General features: G+C 47.3%; 1 protein-coding gene across 1 annotated transcript in view; it reads left to right on the top strand.

Moving 5' to 3' along the window:
- The window catches only part of KIRREL3 (kin of IRRE like 3 (Drosophila)), a 420,743-nt gene that overhangs the window by 89,332 nt on the left and 316,208 nt on the right, over window positions 1-15,203 (top strand). The window contains exon 3 of the mRNA XM_019509067.1: window positions 2,035-2,184. Coding sequence (XP_019364612.1) covers window positions 2,035-2,184 — 150 coding nt within the window. The remainder of the gene's footprint in view (window positions 1-2,034; window positions 2,185-15,203) is intronic.

The following is a 15,203-nucleotide window of genomic DNA, read 5'->3' as shown; positions in this document are numbered from 1 at the left end:
CCCTCTAAGGTGCACGTGTGCGCAGCTGTGCACAACTAAAAGTCTGGCCGCGCACAGCCTTTTCAAGGTCACGCACCGGGAGAGGAGCTGAAGGTAAGCTCCGAGATGAGGCAAGGCTAGGTGGGGCAGGGGCCTGGCGTGGGCTCCGGCGGCTCCGGGGAACTGCTCCACTCCCCCACATCACCTTGGGGAGCAAGGAGGCACATGGCGTCAGGGCTGGAGAGTGGAGCACTTCCCCGGAGCTGGTGGAGCCGGCAGAGCAGTGTCCCAGAGCCGGCGGAGCCTCACTCGGGGCAGGCAGCGGCTCTTCCCCAAGGTGAGGCAAGGCAGGGATCGAGGCTGGGGCTGGGGGCTGGCGCAGGCTCCGCCAGCTCCGGGGAATTGCTCCAGTCCCCAGCCATGACGCCACATGCCTTCTCGCTCCCTGAGGCAAAGTGGGGGAGCGGAGCAGTTCCCCAGAGCCAGCAGAGCCTGTGCCAGGCCCCAGCCTCAGCCCCCAGCCCTCAGCCCCCTTTAGTAAGTGTCCCACACCGGACCAAGGCGGCGCACTCACGGACCACTGCTCCTTAGAGGGAACGTTGCCTACAACCCCAGAGAAAAGCCCATCTCTATCCTCTCTATCATCAACCTTCAGGTATTTGAAAGCTGTTATCAAATCTCCCCTCAGTCTATTCTTTTCCAGACTAAATATCCCTAGTTCTTTCAGCTCTTCCTCATGCATCATGCTTCCCAGGCCCCTAATGATTTTTGTTGTTCTGTGCTGGACTCTTTCCAACCTGTTCACATCTTTCTTGAAGTGTGGAGCCCAAAACTGGACATAATACTCAGGGTGAGGCCTCATCAGTGCTGAATAGAGTGGATGAGTAATTTCCCTTGATTTGCAAGTGACAACCCAGGGTGCTGTTGGCTTTTTTTTGCAACACGAGGACACTGTTGGCTCCTATTCACCTTATGGCCCACGGAAAGGGTCATGGTCAAACATCTGGCCAACAAGCTGGAAGCAGCCTGGGGAGCCATATGATCCAGCTCATGGGTCTGAGACAAACCCTAGACTGGTGTGGAGGCTGGATCCAGCATCATGAGTGCTGCACGTGGTCCAAGGGGCTAGCACAAGGCATGTCCTACATGCTGCACCCATGCCAGACCGGCTCTTTGTGTTGCCTCTGGGGCTGGTTTGGATGGGCTATGCCAGAGCCAGTGCACAGGATCACCACATGTAACATGCGCCCGATGCCAGCCCCTGGATCATGTGCAGCCCATGTGGCCAGTTCAGCCTACATGCCACATGTAGCACGCACCAGCCCCACTCCTGGGTTTATGTTGAAGCAGTGTGCGGAGCTGGACATGGTGCCACAGGAGCTGCACCCAGGACATGGGGCCTGCACAGGGTGTTCACTGCAGGTGGTGTTCTGCCAGCCTGATCCTACACGCTGGCTCCAGCAGAGCCCAATCTGACCCACAACTTGGTTCAGCAACCTTCATCTGACCCATGAGGCTGAATGAGCTTGACACCCCTGGTGTGCTGTAACCCCCTGGTCCTTCTCTGCAGTACTGCAGCCAAACCAATCATTCCCCAGTCTGTATTTGTGCAGGCAATTATTCCATCCCAATGCAAGACTTTACATTTGTTCTTGTTGAAACTCATCTGATTGGCTAAGGGCCAATCCATTTTTCCAGTCTATGCAGGTCATTCTTGTTCCTATTCGTGTCTTCCAGAGTGTCTGCAGCTCTACCCAAACTGGCATCATCCACACACTTGCTACATGTGCACTCAATCCCATTATCCAAATTACTCGTGATGTTGAGCAATAGTGGACTCAGGACAGCCTGATTTTCAATCCATTATACTCTTCAGATGGGGCTAATAACACACACCTGATCCGCCTGGCAGGGTGATTCAGGAAGATCATAGAACGTGATACCTGGCCGTGGTCGGCTTGCTGAATGAAGCCTGGAACCCCAGTTCTTCACTTTAAACTCCTCATTTTCTGTCTGTTAGTGTGTAACTGCAGCTCTGCTTATATTTTCCTACAGGCTATCCACGCTATTTGGTTGTCGGAGACCATTTGTCTGGGGAGCATCATCTGAAAATCCTCAGAGCGGATCTCCAAGATGACGCCATATATGAGTGCCAAGCCATTCAAGCGGCCATCCGATCCAGACCAGCCCGGTTGACTGTTCTCGGTAAGTCTCCCTCTCCTTTAGCATGAGCGCACTGGGGAGGTTATTATGTTTTCTTCCTTGAGATAGATTTTTTGTTTTGTTTTTTGGGAGGTTTTTTGGTAAACCGTTTGCTTATGCTGCTGGATCAGGGTTATAAGCTTCAACCATTTGAAGCAAGAAAGAAATTTCTCAGGGCTGACTCCAGGTGTTCTTTTTCCTTGGGCCCTCCCCACCAAGTTAATATTTTTTTCACACATGCTCCCACAGAAAGACAGAAGGAGAAAGCTGTATTGAGAGATTGTAGCTAAAAGACTTCTTACCGGTACATTCTTATGCATTCACCCTGGAATTGTGCCAGCGCACTGTATAAAAGGGGGTGTATCTTGCACTGGAAAGGGGAATAACTATGCTGGTAAAAGTGGCAGTTTTATTGGCAGGTTTCAAGATTAAGTATAGATGCTTGCCAGAATGGACCAACAAAAGGCAGGCTCCTCATAAAACTGTCTAGTGTGAATCAGGCCCTAGAGTAATTCCTCTGAAACTTTTTTAAAGGAACAACATTATTCCTTTTCTAAAACTTGTAGAGAGTTTCACATTTGGTGTTTGGTAAATAGTTTCAGTTTTCAAAACACCAGCCTTTTTGAATGTGTGCTTTTAGCTTTGAAATAGGAAAGGTGGGTTTTCATTCAAAAAAGGGGGTTGGTAAATGTTTTTATTTGCTCCTGTTATAACTGAACAGCAGAAAAACAATTATCAACAAAACGAACAGTTGTTGCTGAACGTGTGGGTCAGTGGAGTCTGTCTGTGCAGAAAAACTGAGCTCTAATTCGTAGATTATAATTCCCATAAAACACATCTTCTACCGTAAATAGAAACCACTGAGTACCATATATTTTCACATAAACAGCAGCCAGCATCTATTCCACACATTGGGTAACCCCAAGGATAATAATGATTTCCCTTTGATCCATAAAAACATCTTCCTGCTCAATCAACATTGTGCATTAGCTTGGAGTTCTGGCATACGCTTCGACATGAAAGAAATCTGCAGATGAATGGGGAAAGTAACACAGCCATGTCATTCAAGTCCCATCCTCCTGCTCTGCTTACTATCACTCTGTGCAGGCTACATCGCCTTCCCCTCCCTAATCTGCACCTCCTTCTTGTGTTGTAAAATAATAATATGTTGCTGAAGACATACAAAAAAAATAATATGTTATTTAATTAGACAAAAAGATTCCAAAACTAATTCAGTCCCAGGGTGCATGGGCATATGCCAGAACTCTGAGCTACTGTGAAATGTTGATTGAGCAGGAAGATGTTTTTATGGATCAAAGGGAAATCATTATTATCTTTGGGGTTATGGAATATGTTGAATAGAGGGTGGTTAATGTTTATATGAATATACATGGTACTTGTTAATTGATACATTTACCTAGGATGTTCAGCAACTTGCATTTTGCAGTGTGTGGTTTTTTTTTAAATAAATTAAAGTTATAGCACACTAGAAACAAACTCCTTTCAGAAACAGCATGAGATTTACATGTACTAAGGCAGATGTTCTTGGGGAATTTGAGGTTGACTGGGGAAGAATGATGGGTATTTCACTCCTCAGAAGGATGAATCATTAGCAGCCCATGGACCAGAGTTCAAGCATCTTTGTATTAAGACACCACACATCCTTCATTGTGTTATCACCCGGGAATGACAGTGAAGGTAGCCACGGGCTATACATAGAGATTCTGCAGGCTGCATTTTGTCCAGCTCTTGGTAGGGGGAATTGGTAGGTATATAATGAGCAGATGTCTCTGGCAGTCCCTTATATTCAGAGGGAGATCTGGTTCTTAACAGCCAGTTACACTATTCAGCACATTGAGCTATAGGTACAATATACTGTACATTAGGGAAACAAAGAGCATATTTGTACTGGGAAATGGATAGAAACTTCAAGTAGTTACCGAAGTGTAATGCCACCAGCTGTGCAGATGTTTCTGGTTTTTAAATCGTCATGCAGACTCAGCTGGCCTGCTTTATTTCTGAACTAAGTGGGCTCCGCAGGCTGCTCCATGATGAGATAGATATAGTTTCCCTGAATGACAGTTCAGTGAGTGGAGGGAATGTGACAGGTTACCTCAGTCACTGGAGCTGCTGCTTAGAGCACAGGTCAGGAGTCAAATTTTGCACTGACAGATGCTCTTGGGCAACTCACTAAGGACAGAAATTTCAAACTTCGGTGCAATTACCAGGAGCAGTTGGTGATTATAATCTCTGAAAACCAGACCACTCACGCAGGTGCTGAAATATGGAAGAAGGCACTTAGCTCCAGTGTGAAAACATTGGATATAACTTCTCTGGGCCAAATACAGTGGGGTTACACAGCTGAAAGCCAGGGCAAAATCTAAGTATCAAAACTTACTCCTTTGTAGAATATGTGTAATAGCACTGGGCAGTGTCAGAGTTGTACTGTGAGTTCCTGACATAGCGAACCCTATAGAAATGCCAAGTGTTAAGGGCAGTGTAAATGATGCTGATTTGATTGATAGAGAGTGTAACAATATTGCAGGAAAACTTGCTCTGAGGGCTCCTTATTGTTTAACATCCAGCCAGTAGAGGGCCACATAACAAGCAGGAAAAAAGTAGTATCCCAGGTTGGGAGATGTGGGGCTGGGGAAGAGCCAGAGAGTGCATGTTAACAGGGCATCAGGCTGGATGCAACAGCTAAGGCACCGGTTGGTTGCAAAGAGAAAACTGGGCAGCTTGACAGCTGTGATTGAAAGCCAGGCAGGAAAGCAGCCTACTCTATCTGCTAGCCACAAACTAGTGGTAGAAGCAGAACAAGAGCAAACAGCCTGAGTCTGCATACCTTATCCTAGACTGCCCCTTGGGTTAGGAATAGGAACTTCTGCTTTAACTTCTGAGGCCCTATGCATGAGGATTTCTGCAGAAAAATGTAAGTGAAATGATTTTTTGTGTCATTTATTTTTACAAGACTTTCTGTTTTGGTTTGGCTTTTTTGGTAGAAAGGAAAACTATTTGGTCCCCCCCCCCCTTTCCATCCTATTTCCCCATATTTTTACAGGGGGAAAAAATGGTTGAATTTTTCAGGAAAAAAAGCCCTAAAATATTGTTCATTAGGTATGGTGCAGAGAATACCAGACATCTAAATGGGATTGGCCCAGCCCATCATAGTACTAAATGGGATTGGCTCAGCCCCATTGACACCCTAGGGTTACAGTCTGTTAGCTTGCAGTATAGTACTCAGCCATTAGATGTCTCAATGTGCTAGTAAAGGGTGCTGTCTCTGATAAACAAGAGGAGCAAAGTTGGGACTTGATCTGTGCAGAAGGTTATTTGTTAATCTCTATAATATGCAGTTGCTGTATTTAAAGAATGCCTGTTTGAAGAAGATCTGTGATTCCATATAGTGCAACACAGCATTTAAAGTTCATACAGTAGAGAGAGGTAAATTTTAGTGGAAATAAGCTACTTGCCTTATATCCTTGGCATACTTTAGCATAGGCAGATACTTGTTGGGGATGGTTTTCCCTTCTCTCTGCATCCATAATAGCCTAAAATCTGGGGTCAGAGGCACAAAGCAGCTCTCTTTCTCCAGCTTAATACAGGTGCACAAAGTACTGATACAGTACTAGGCTCTGAAGCTGGTTGTGCTCCCAGAGAGAATACAGGAAGCCAGACAAGACCAGCCAGGTGTTTGACAAGTGAAAAGCCAAGACTAGTTTAGCCTCAAGAAAGCCAGGCTCTTACACCCACAGCTCCACTCCAGGGTGGAAGTTCTCTGATTCCAGAATGACAGCTCCAGCCATATAACATAATTTTATTGCCTTGCAGGGCTTCCTGTTCTCTAACCCTCCAGAATAAATATTTGAGCAGTGCAAGTGCTGACTCAGACCATGTGTGTGCGCCCACACTGCCACCTACATATATCAGTACACACACACACACACACACACACACAAATTTCATCCACTGCCGACCTAGCAGATTCACTCTGCTACCCTCCAGATATGTATTTCCCTTCAGATCCCCTTTTCTCTGATCCAAGAGATGAATAATCATAATGAGATTAGAAAACATTGGAGCTGGAGCCTGAGAGTATATTAATAATTAGTTTGAACCCAGCAGTCTCTAAAAGCTGGGAGAAAGTTACCCTAAGGTTTGGGGTGAGAAGGTTGCCCAGAAAGTTTATTGCTGTGCATTTTGCTTCAGAGTTCATGGTGCACTCCAAGGGGCTTTATTGCTTGGACTTGCCTAAGGAAGGAGCCATTAGTACATTCATACAAAACCAGCAGGGCACGGGTATATTGTGTGACTCTGATTAAGAAAAACCAAACAAAACAAAGCATGGCATGCTGTCTGCGGGTAGAGTTCAGGCATTGGAGCCAGAGAAGCAATTGTATGTCTCACTGCTGGTGGCGCTGATACCAACCCCAGCACCGTGTAGGGACTGGTAATGAGGCCAAGCAATTCCCTTCAGGGGCAATGATTTCTCTGTATTTACAGGGGCTTTTGCTGCATTTATAGAAGGTGGCAATTCTGCTGCAGCTGTTTCTCAGGGATGCAATCCAATAAAACAGTGCACATGGCCACTATAAAACTATACCGCTGTACAAATAACCAGCAGCCTGTGTCCACAAACTATATATAACCCTGTCCAATGACAAAGGGCCACGGGTCTGCTCCAGAACTCTTCCAGCCACCTTCCCCATTTTGTGGGGACCCTACTTTGCAATGAAATGCCCATGAGCCCTAATGATCCTTGCATTTTCTGCAGTGGAAAGGTTTCCACATCACCTGTAATCAGCTGGCTACTACAGTAGTGTCCCCTGGGGGGTGGAATCAGTCTGGATGTCCCAGGCCCTCAGTTGCTGACAGCCAGTGGAGATCCGCAGTTTGCTTGAAGGCCTCTTAGGTGAGTAAATGACACTTCACCTTGCATCTTTGGTTCTCCTCTGAGCAGCTCCTGTAAATAAGGCATGACGTTGCTCTAAAGCTGTAGGGCCTTGTTCTTTGATGTTCTGTGTGCCTTGCTAATAGAGGTCTTAACCCTACAAAGCACACAAGTCACTGGAAGTAAATTAAATCCCTAAATAGGGGAGGAAGAGAAGATAATTTTCAAAGGTATTTTGTGCCACCAGCGAGAGCTACTTGGCTCTCTGGCTTTGCTTCTGGGAGATGATGTGTCCAAACATTGTCTTTGTCTTCCATCCATTCTGGCATGGTGCTGAGGCTTAATTGAAGCCTGAGTTATTATGTTATATCGAGCCCAGCATGTCAGCTGCCCCCCGTCTCATGCTGAGACTGCAGGTTCCACACACGCAGGGGGAGGAACCAAACTCATCTCCAGCTGCGTGTACAAGGCTCACAATATTCAGGGAAACCGTTTGTCAACACCCCATCTTAGCTCTGAGTGTCTGATGACCCCGAGCCTATGTCATGTGGTACTGGCTAGCCTTTCCTCTGATTGCTGGTAGGGATGAGGTTGGCAATCATTGGCAGAGTTCAACAGTAAATCTTTTTTGTTGGCTTCTGTTTCAACTTTAGCTTCCTGCTTTGTGAGCCATTCTGCCCCCTGAAAATGCCTCTGCCTACACCCTCCCCAACCTCAGCCTGGTGCTGCTGCCTCATATGGCTTGTGCCATCTTGGTCTGCACTCAGGCTATGCATGGAGCACTCCAAGAAAATCCCCAGATACTGTCATTTTTTTCAGCGGCTGTCACTCGTGTCTGACACAGCTTCCTAGATCTGATGTCTCTAGTTCCCCAGCTCAGATGAAGAGCTACACCGTATTTTAATTATTTAAGATTTTGTCACATAGTTTTTAAATCTACACGATTAAATGTAGTGGAATGGAGCCTTCCATAACTTTGGAAGTCCAAGCACTCAGCCAGGGGAGTCTGTTAGTATCATTTATGCCCGTTCACTTCTGGGGTAAAAGCTTTATTCCCAGAGAGGGTGAAGGAAAGTATTGCTTTGTCATTCCACTGAAATATCTATTTGTGATGTACGTTACCTCTCCCTTCCCCTGCCAGTAACATACACGTGTATTACTGACAGGCACATAACACAGGACTTCTGCATCCATGCATTGAGTAATAATGTACACATATAGCATCTTTCACCCCAGCGCTTCTCAAAGTCTTTCAAAACTTTACCCATGTGTGAATCGCTTAATTCCTGTCTAAATACGTCCAATTCTGAGGCAGAGCACAAAAGCTGTTTAACGGTGCACATCACACAACATGCAGGTTAGGACTAGAAGTCAAGTCTTTTATCCAACAGGAGCCACACAGTTTATGGTGACACAATGTAACACCCTTAATTGAATGCATGCCAGGACAACAGTCTGCTATTCCTACAAAAACAGGTCTTGGGGTCTTTCATGACCCTAGATCATCAGGGCTTTGTAGCACCTCCAGTTACAGGGTCCTAGTTCCTTGGGTGCTCACTGGGTCCATAGTGACAGGCATGGGAGAGCAACGCCTTTTGAATCATAGGTGCATGCTGTGTTGCAGTTGGGTGGCACTTCTGGGGGGCATAGGGTGATTGTTAAAACATGGACTTACAAGCAGAAGGATATGCTCTGTCAAACCATCATACTACTCCCTACCCCCAATGCTATCAAGCAAATTAAGCATGCAGGGCTTCAATCAGTCTACAAGAGAAACCACCAAAAGAGACTCACATTTGAAATGCCCGCAGCAGAGTGAGTAGCTAGTACTTTATAATTGAGCCAACAAAAAACAGCGGCTTTATTTGCCTCCTTCTTCTCTTTTGAAATATCCATGAACAGATTGTTATTCCTTTTGTTTTATTTGACAAACAAAATCATTCAAAAGTTTGCACTTTTTGATTAATTCTGTAGATTGTGAGCCTCTCTTTGTGAGCTTTTAGTTGCCAGTATAATTATCAGTCATGAAAAGTTATCAGTGATTGGCTGTCAAAGGGAAGAAAGTATCAAGCTGGATTCTCCAAGGGGCTCTCCTGGATCTCCTACTATAGGTTCATGACTTGGATGGTGGAGTAGAGTGCACCCTTATTCATTTGCAGATGATACAACACAAAGAGAGGCTGCATGTAGGCTGGAGGACAGGATTGAAATTCAAAATGATCTTGACAAATTGGAGAAGATATTACTGAAGAAGGCTGTTGAATCTCCATTGCTAGAGGTTTTTTTAGGAACAGGTTTGACAGACATCTGTCAGGAATGGTTCAGCTATTGTTGATCCTGCCTTGGGGCAGGGGATAGACTGGAGGGCCTCTTGAGATCCCTACCATCCCTATTTTCTATAATTCTGTCATTTGGAGTTCATTGTCTGAGCTGCATCAGTTAATGGGAATAGCCCAGATAAGTCACGTGGTGTGTTAGTCTTCCCCATGAAGAAATGGCAGCAAAACTTGATCCCTCTAACATTTGGGGAAGTGAGCAGTATTGGCTTATCTCTGGAGAGATGAACTTGGACCTGATACATCTGGAAGCACGTTGGGTGCATCTACATGTATGCTTTACTGCAGTATTGTCTAATTAACTCCACAGTAAAGCATCACCGTCTACACATCCAGTGCTATTAGGCCGCAGTAAACTGATTACCTCTGCTATAGGATAGTACTGTCAGGACAAATACTATCCTACAGAGGAGTTATTTAATGCACTGAAACACACATGTGGACATGGACCTGCTGGCTAGGGACTTGCTGGCTAGCCTCGCGCTCTAGCAACCCTGTGCCACAGCCAGCCCCTCTGAAGCACGTTGAGCCAGGCCGGAGGGCCTCTGGGCTGGTGGACTGACCTCTGGGGCCCCCTGCCAGCCAGGGCTGCTCTGCCACAGCTCAACATGCTGCAGTCCTGGGCACACATGTAAACAGTGTGCCAAGGAGCAATCAACTCTACTACGAACTGCACCAAAGTTTATTCCAGCGCATTAATAGCACGTGTAGATGCACCCATTGAGCTAAATGATGAAAAGTGACAGCTTCCTCCACTAGATGGTGCTAGAGATGCCACTGGATTGACATGGGATAGGAAAGCAAATAGTGTCAGGCTCTTGTGTAAGTAAAGGCTGGAGGGATATTCTCTTTTGCATTATTTGAAACCCCAGCTTTACCTCAAAGTGCTGAAGTGAGGCCCCAGGCAAGCTGGGAGCCCCTGACTACATCCTGCATTTCTTATCCACATCCCTACCCTTGAGCTGTGTTGAGGGACAAGGGCCCACAGCATTGCACATAGAGCACATGGAGCTAATTCAGGCCCCCGCTGTAATCACTGTACCCTGCTCTGGCACCATTGGATCCTGGGGGGAATTTCCCTGGTGCAAGAATGGGACACATATGATTCTTGGCTTCATGGGCATGCCAAGAGAGGCTCATAGCACACAGTACCACAGCCCAGCTGAGCTCCACCTCAATCTATAGCCCTTAGGTCCCTGCTGCAAATCAGAGCAGCTTCTAGCTATTCTAACTTAGGCCGGTGGCCACACTGCTTCCCCCACTCGCAGAGCAGCCCAATGTCAGGATAAGGCAAAGAAGTCGGTTGTTGTGCCTGTCCTGCTTTTCCACGGAGTCCTTCTGTGCACAAATGTCCTAATGCTATTTTTATCCTTTTCCCAAGCTCTTCTCTGTAAACCTCAAGCACCTCTGATGGACTGGAACAGGCTGGAGGCAGTAAAGATGGGGGAGGAGGCACAAGCTGGAACAGGGGGCAAAAGCAGCTTTATACTCCCCAGGTTAAATATACCAATCTATCCATTTGGTAGCAGGACTTGAGCAGGGCAGAATCGTGTGAGCCACTGGAGAGCCATTTGCTACCTGGCACATCTTTAATGGAAGAACTTCCTAATTTATGATCTATTTAACTAAGATGGGGCATTAATTAAATAAAGTAAAAGCTTGATTAGGACTCAGAGAAATTTAAAAATAAAATCAGACGGCAATCGAGCAAAATTGCAAAGCAAACACTTTGGCTGTAACCGCTGGAGAGTTCCCTCCGGTCTTCCATCAAAGCGCAAAGCAGGGAGGGCAAATACAAGAGATTATATAGCCAACAGATGTGTGTTGTTAAAATATGCATCTGCCAACCACACGGTTTAAGGAGCCAGAGGGCTAGCTTGTAGATCCGACTGTACTCAGGGGACCGTGAATGAATTTCAGGCCCTGCCAGTCGAAGTGGGATTTGCAGACACGTTAATTAGTGTTGAGTTTCCAGCTCTTGAATGCAACCAGGAGAGGAGAAACTTTGAACGGAGCAGTTGCTTCCCCAGGAGGGAGAGGAAGGGAGGGGAAGAGGTGAACCTCCGCCCGCTCCGCTGATCTAGCGAAGGAGTGATGAAGCGTTAGCCTGTGCTGGCCAGGGGGCATGCCCAAAACCCATGGCAGGCAGGCAGAGGAATTAAGGTCAGGCAAAGCATGTTTCCAAATGAGTGACAAGGCTGCAGGGAATCCTGATGTTAGCAGTGCTTTCTCCCTCTGCTGGCATCGTCACAGGTATATTCCAGGCTAGGTGGGTTTTTGCACAATCACTGCTTTATGTGAGCCACTCAGAGCACATCTAGAAGTAACTCAATTTTCCAAAGAACGGGGTTGATCCTCTAGGGGTGGGGAATCAGAAAAAGGAGTCCTACACTGCGGTTGGCCACAATGAGAACCGTTCCCCTTGTGTCAGAGGATCACTTTGCAAATTTTACTTAGACCTCACCAAAACAAATATTACTTTTCTCACTCTGCAAAGGTGTAAATTGAGACATTAGGACAGAGATGGGCAATTATTTTGACTGGAGAGCTGCTCACTGAGTTTTGGTGAGCAGTCGAGGTTCACATGGGTAGCCCTGCCCCTTGACAATTGCCCCATCCACCCTGTCAGCATATTGGGATTGGAAATCCCACCCCCCTAATGCATGACTTTTGCCACTGGAAGTCCCTCCCCTTGCCCCTGGAAGTACTCCTTTTGGGAGAGAAGGTGCTGTAATCTGGAAACCAGAAAAAAAACCCCAAATCATATACAAAAAAACCCATCTACTATAACTTATTTTAATTTTATGTTAAAATATTTTTGTACTGATTTATGTGTTTGCAAAGTGTATCTAGAGGTGTTTGCATAATAGCTCAAAATACAGTCCTACTGAATATTCTGTGTGGGCAGTAAGAGTAGGTATGTGGGGGGGGGTGTGGGTATGGTGGGAGGGTGTTGATGGGTGTGGGGTATGTGGTTGGGGTGGGGACTGTGGGAGGGTGTGGGGTTATGATGGGGGGATGGGGAGTGGGGAGAGAGACAGGGCCATATGCCGGCTCCATCACGTGCAGCTCTCGCGGACTGTGTGTAAGCCTCATGCAGTGCAGCCAGGCAGACCCTGTGGCCAGGTTCCATGCTCCTGCCAACCCACCCTGGGTCCCCGTCAGCACCTGAACACTGGCACAAGCTCCACTCTCCTGCCCATTGCTGCCACTTGCCTGCTGATTCCCTGGTTTCCCTCCCACACACCTGCCCACCACTGCTGCCATCTCTTTCCGGCTATCACCACTTCCACTCCCCATACTTCTGCTGCTGCTTTCTGCGGCCCCCCTGCTGCTCCCCGCACCACCGCCACATCCAGCAGTGCCCCCAGCTGCTCTGCATACTGCTCCCCATGCCGCCAGCACTTTCCGTGGCCCCCAACCCACTGCTTCCCGCTCTGGCTCCAGCCCAGCATGGCAAGTACCACGTGGTTCCTGGCTGCTGGGCAGATTGCAGTGGTTCCCCACCCCCACCCCCACCCCTCCATCTGGTTTTATCTGACTTTACACTCAGATGGAGGGAGGGTGGGGAACAGCCAAAGGGTCGCCAGGCCAGAAGCCTCAGAGGCTTCAGGTTGGAGGCTGGAAGTGGGAGTGAGGTGGGAGGTGGGGGTGGGTGGAGCCTAGTGAGCCTTACTACCCAGTTGCTGGGTCCTGCTGCCAACTCCCCCTGGGCCTTGCTGCCACTGGCGCCTGTCAACTTTGACAGGCAGCCAGGGGCAGATAAAAATTAATTTTCTAAAATTTTTAGGGACCCCATGGGCTGTATAGAATGGCCTGGCAGGCTGGATGAGGCCCGTGGGGCCATATTTTGCCCACACCTGCCTTAGGAAATTACTTAACCCAGGTTAAGCAGGCATTCCAGCAGTGGAGTCCAAGAGTCCTGTCCACCTGCCCCCTGCTCACATCAAAGTCTGAGAAGAATCAGGCTGCAAGAAAACAACTGCATTCTCTTCCTTCTGACAAGAGATGATGTCTGACAGCATCAGACTATAACAGCCAGATCACATTGAACTGTAACACTGCACCAATGTGATGGCTGCAGTGAGCAAGGCTAAGCTTCACTTCATCTTCCTGGTTATTAGGAGAAACTCTCTTAATGGGGCCCCACTGAGATGGGCAGGCCTGAAATCAGATCTACCAGCCTTTTTTGTTGTCATATGAGCCCCCACACATGACATATAATCCCTTTCATAAACTTATCAGCCTCCATCTTAAAAGCATTTCTGTTTCCTGTACCTACTGCTCCTGTGGGGAGGCTATTCCTACTCTGATGGGTAGGAACCTCCATTTTTCAGCCCACATTTATTCACAACCAGTTTATACCTCTTTTTTCTTGTGCCAACATGGCCCTCCTGCTTAAATGTTTCTTCCTCTCTTTTGTTCCCCACCACCCTGCCATGTTTATAGAGCATATTACCTATATTTTCTCTTAACCTTTGTTCTGCTCAGCTCTGAATCTGTGACAAAACTGTTATAACGATGGGTCCTTTGGTCTTTGGAGAGCACAATCTCTCTCTCTCTCTCTCTCTCACACACACACGCATGCACGCACGCACACACACACACACACAGAGTAGATTATATTCCCTCCAATGTGGGGCCAACAAACAGGACACTTGCTCCATCCTACTCTGCAAATCTCCTCTGGAAATGGCTGGGTATTTCCTTTCTGCTGATAGGTGTGAAATGTCCTTTTCCTGAGGAACACCTTTGCTGTTGGGATGGCACCTAGTCATGGGCCCTGGTGCCAGAGAAGAAGAGCAGGCATCTCAGCCATAGCCAAACAGGAAAACAACCAGTAGGTGCTGGTACTCATCCTCCCAAAGGTACCCAGAATCCTGGATCTGTCCTTGGCTGCTGGCCTAGTGATGACCCGTCATTGTAACACTCTTTTCTGTTCCACTCACTAGCTCATGAATTGCTGGGATAGAGGCTTCCTATGGTAACCTTAGAAGTGGTGAATGTAGGATTTCTGCCTGAGGAAGAAGGCCGGGGTGTTGAAGACCTCTTCTAGGGATTAGTGCCTGTGTGGGGGAGCAGGTTGGGAAGGCTGTAGGAGGTTCATGTTTGCAGAAGGGCTGGGCTCAGGATGAGGGACTGAGCGGGTCTGATGCTCATTTTGGGAGAAATGGGAGTGGTACTCAGGAAAGGGATGAGCTTTCTGGGTTAAAGAGGAGACAAGCCAGAGCTGGGTCCCTCTGCTGAAGAGAAGGGCACTCTGACAGAGAGAGCTTCTGGTGCAAAGCAGCTGATGTTCAGCTGCAGTGTTACAATTAACGAGCAGCCGTGTGCATCAAACAAGTCTGAGGTCCCATTCCCTTGGTCTCCAAGGGCCTTTTCTCCCTCATTAATGACACTACAGTGATTAGAGGCAAAGCATAAAACCACAGCCTCCTCAGTGTCTCTGAAAGGACACATATGATCCACACACATACGAAAGGATCTGCGCAGTTGAGGGGCAGGAGCAGGACTTGCAAGAGTCGCCGTACTGGGACCTGGTGCCTCCAGCTCTGCTCCAGGAAGAGCCTTGCAGCCCTATTTGCAACACTTTTTTGCAGCTTGGCACAGAAAGAGGTTTCATCTGGGTGCAGTGTTGTTAAGAAACTTGGCTAATACCAAGGCAGAGGCTGGTGGGTGAGTGTAGAGAGGTCTGCGATGGAGAAAAAGGAACCAGTTCCATAAATGTAGTGTTAATAATTGATACACAATTAATTTCTACATTCACCTTTTGCTGTCCATTTCTCTGCCTGTTC

This window comes from Gavialis gangeticus, unplaced genomic scaffold (genome assembly GCF_001723915.1).
Source record: "Gavialis gangeticus isolate Ggan-Ray unplaced genomic scaffold, GavGan_comp1, whole genome shotgun sequence".
NCBI classification, from domain to species: Eukaryota; Metazoa; Chordata; order Crocodylia; family Gavialidae; genus Gavialis; species Gavialis gangeticus.
Note: the sequence above shows the minus strand (reverse complement) of the source record. Positions and strands in the feature narration are given on the sequence as shown.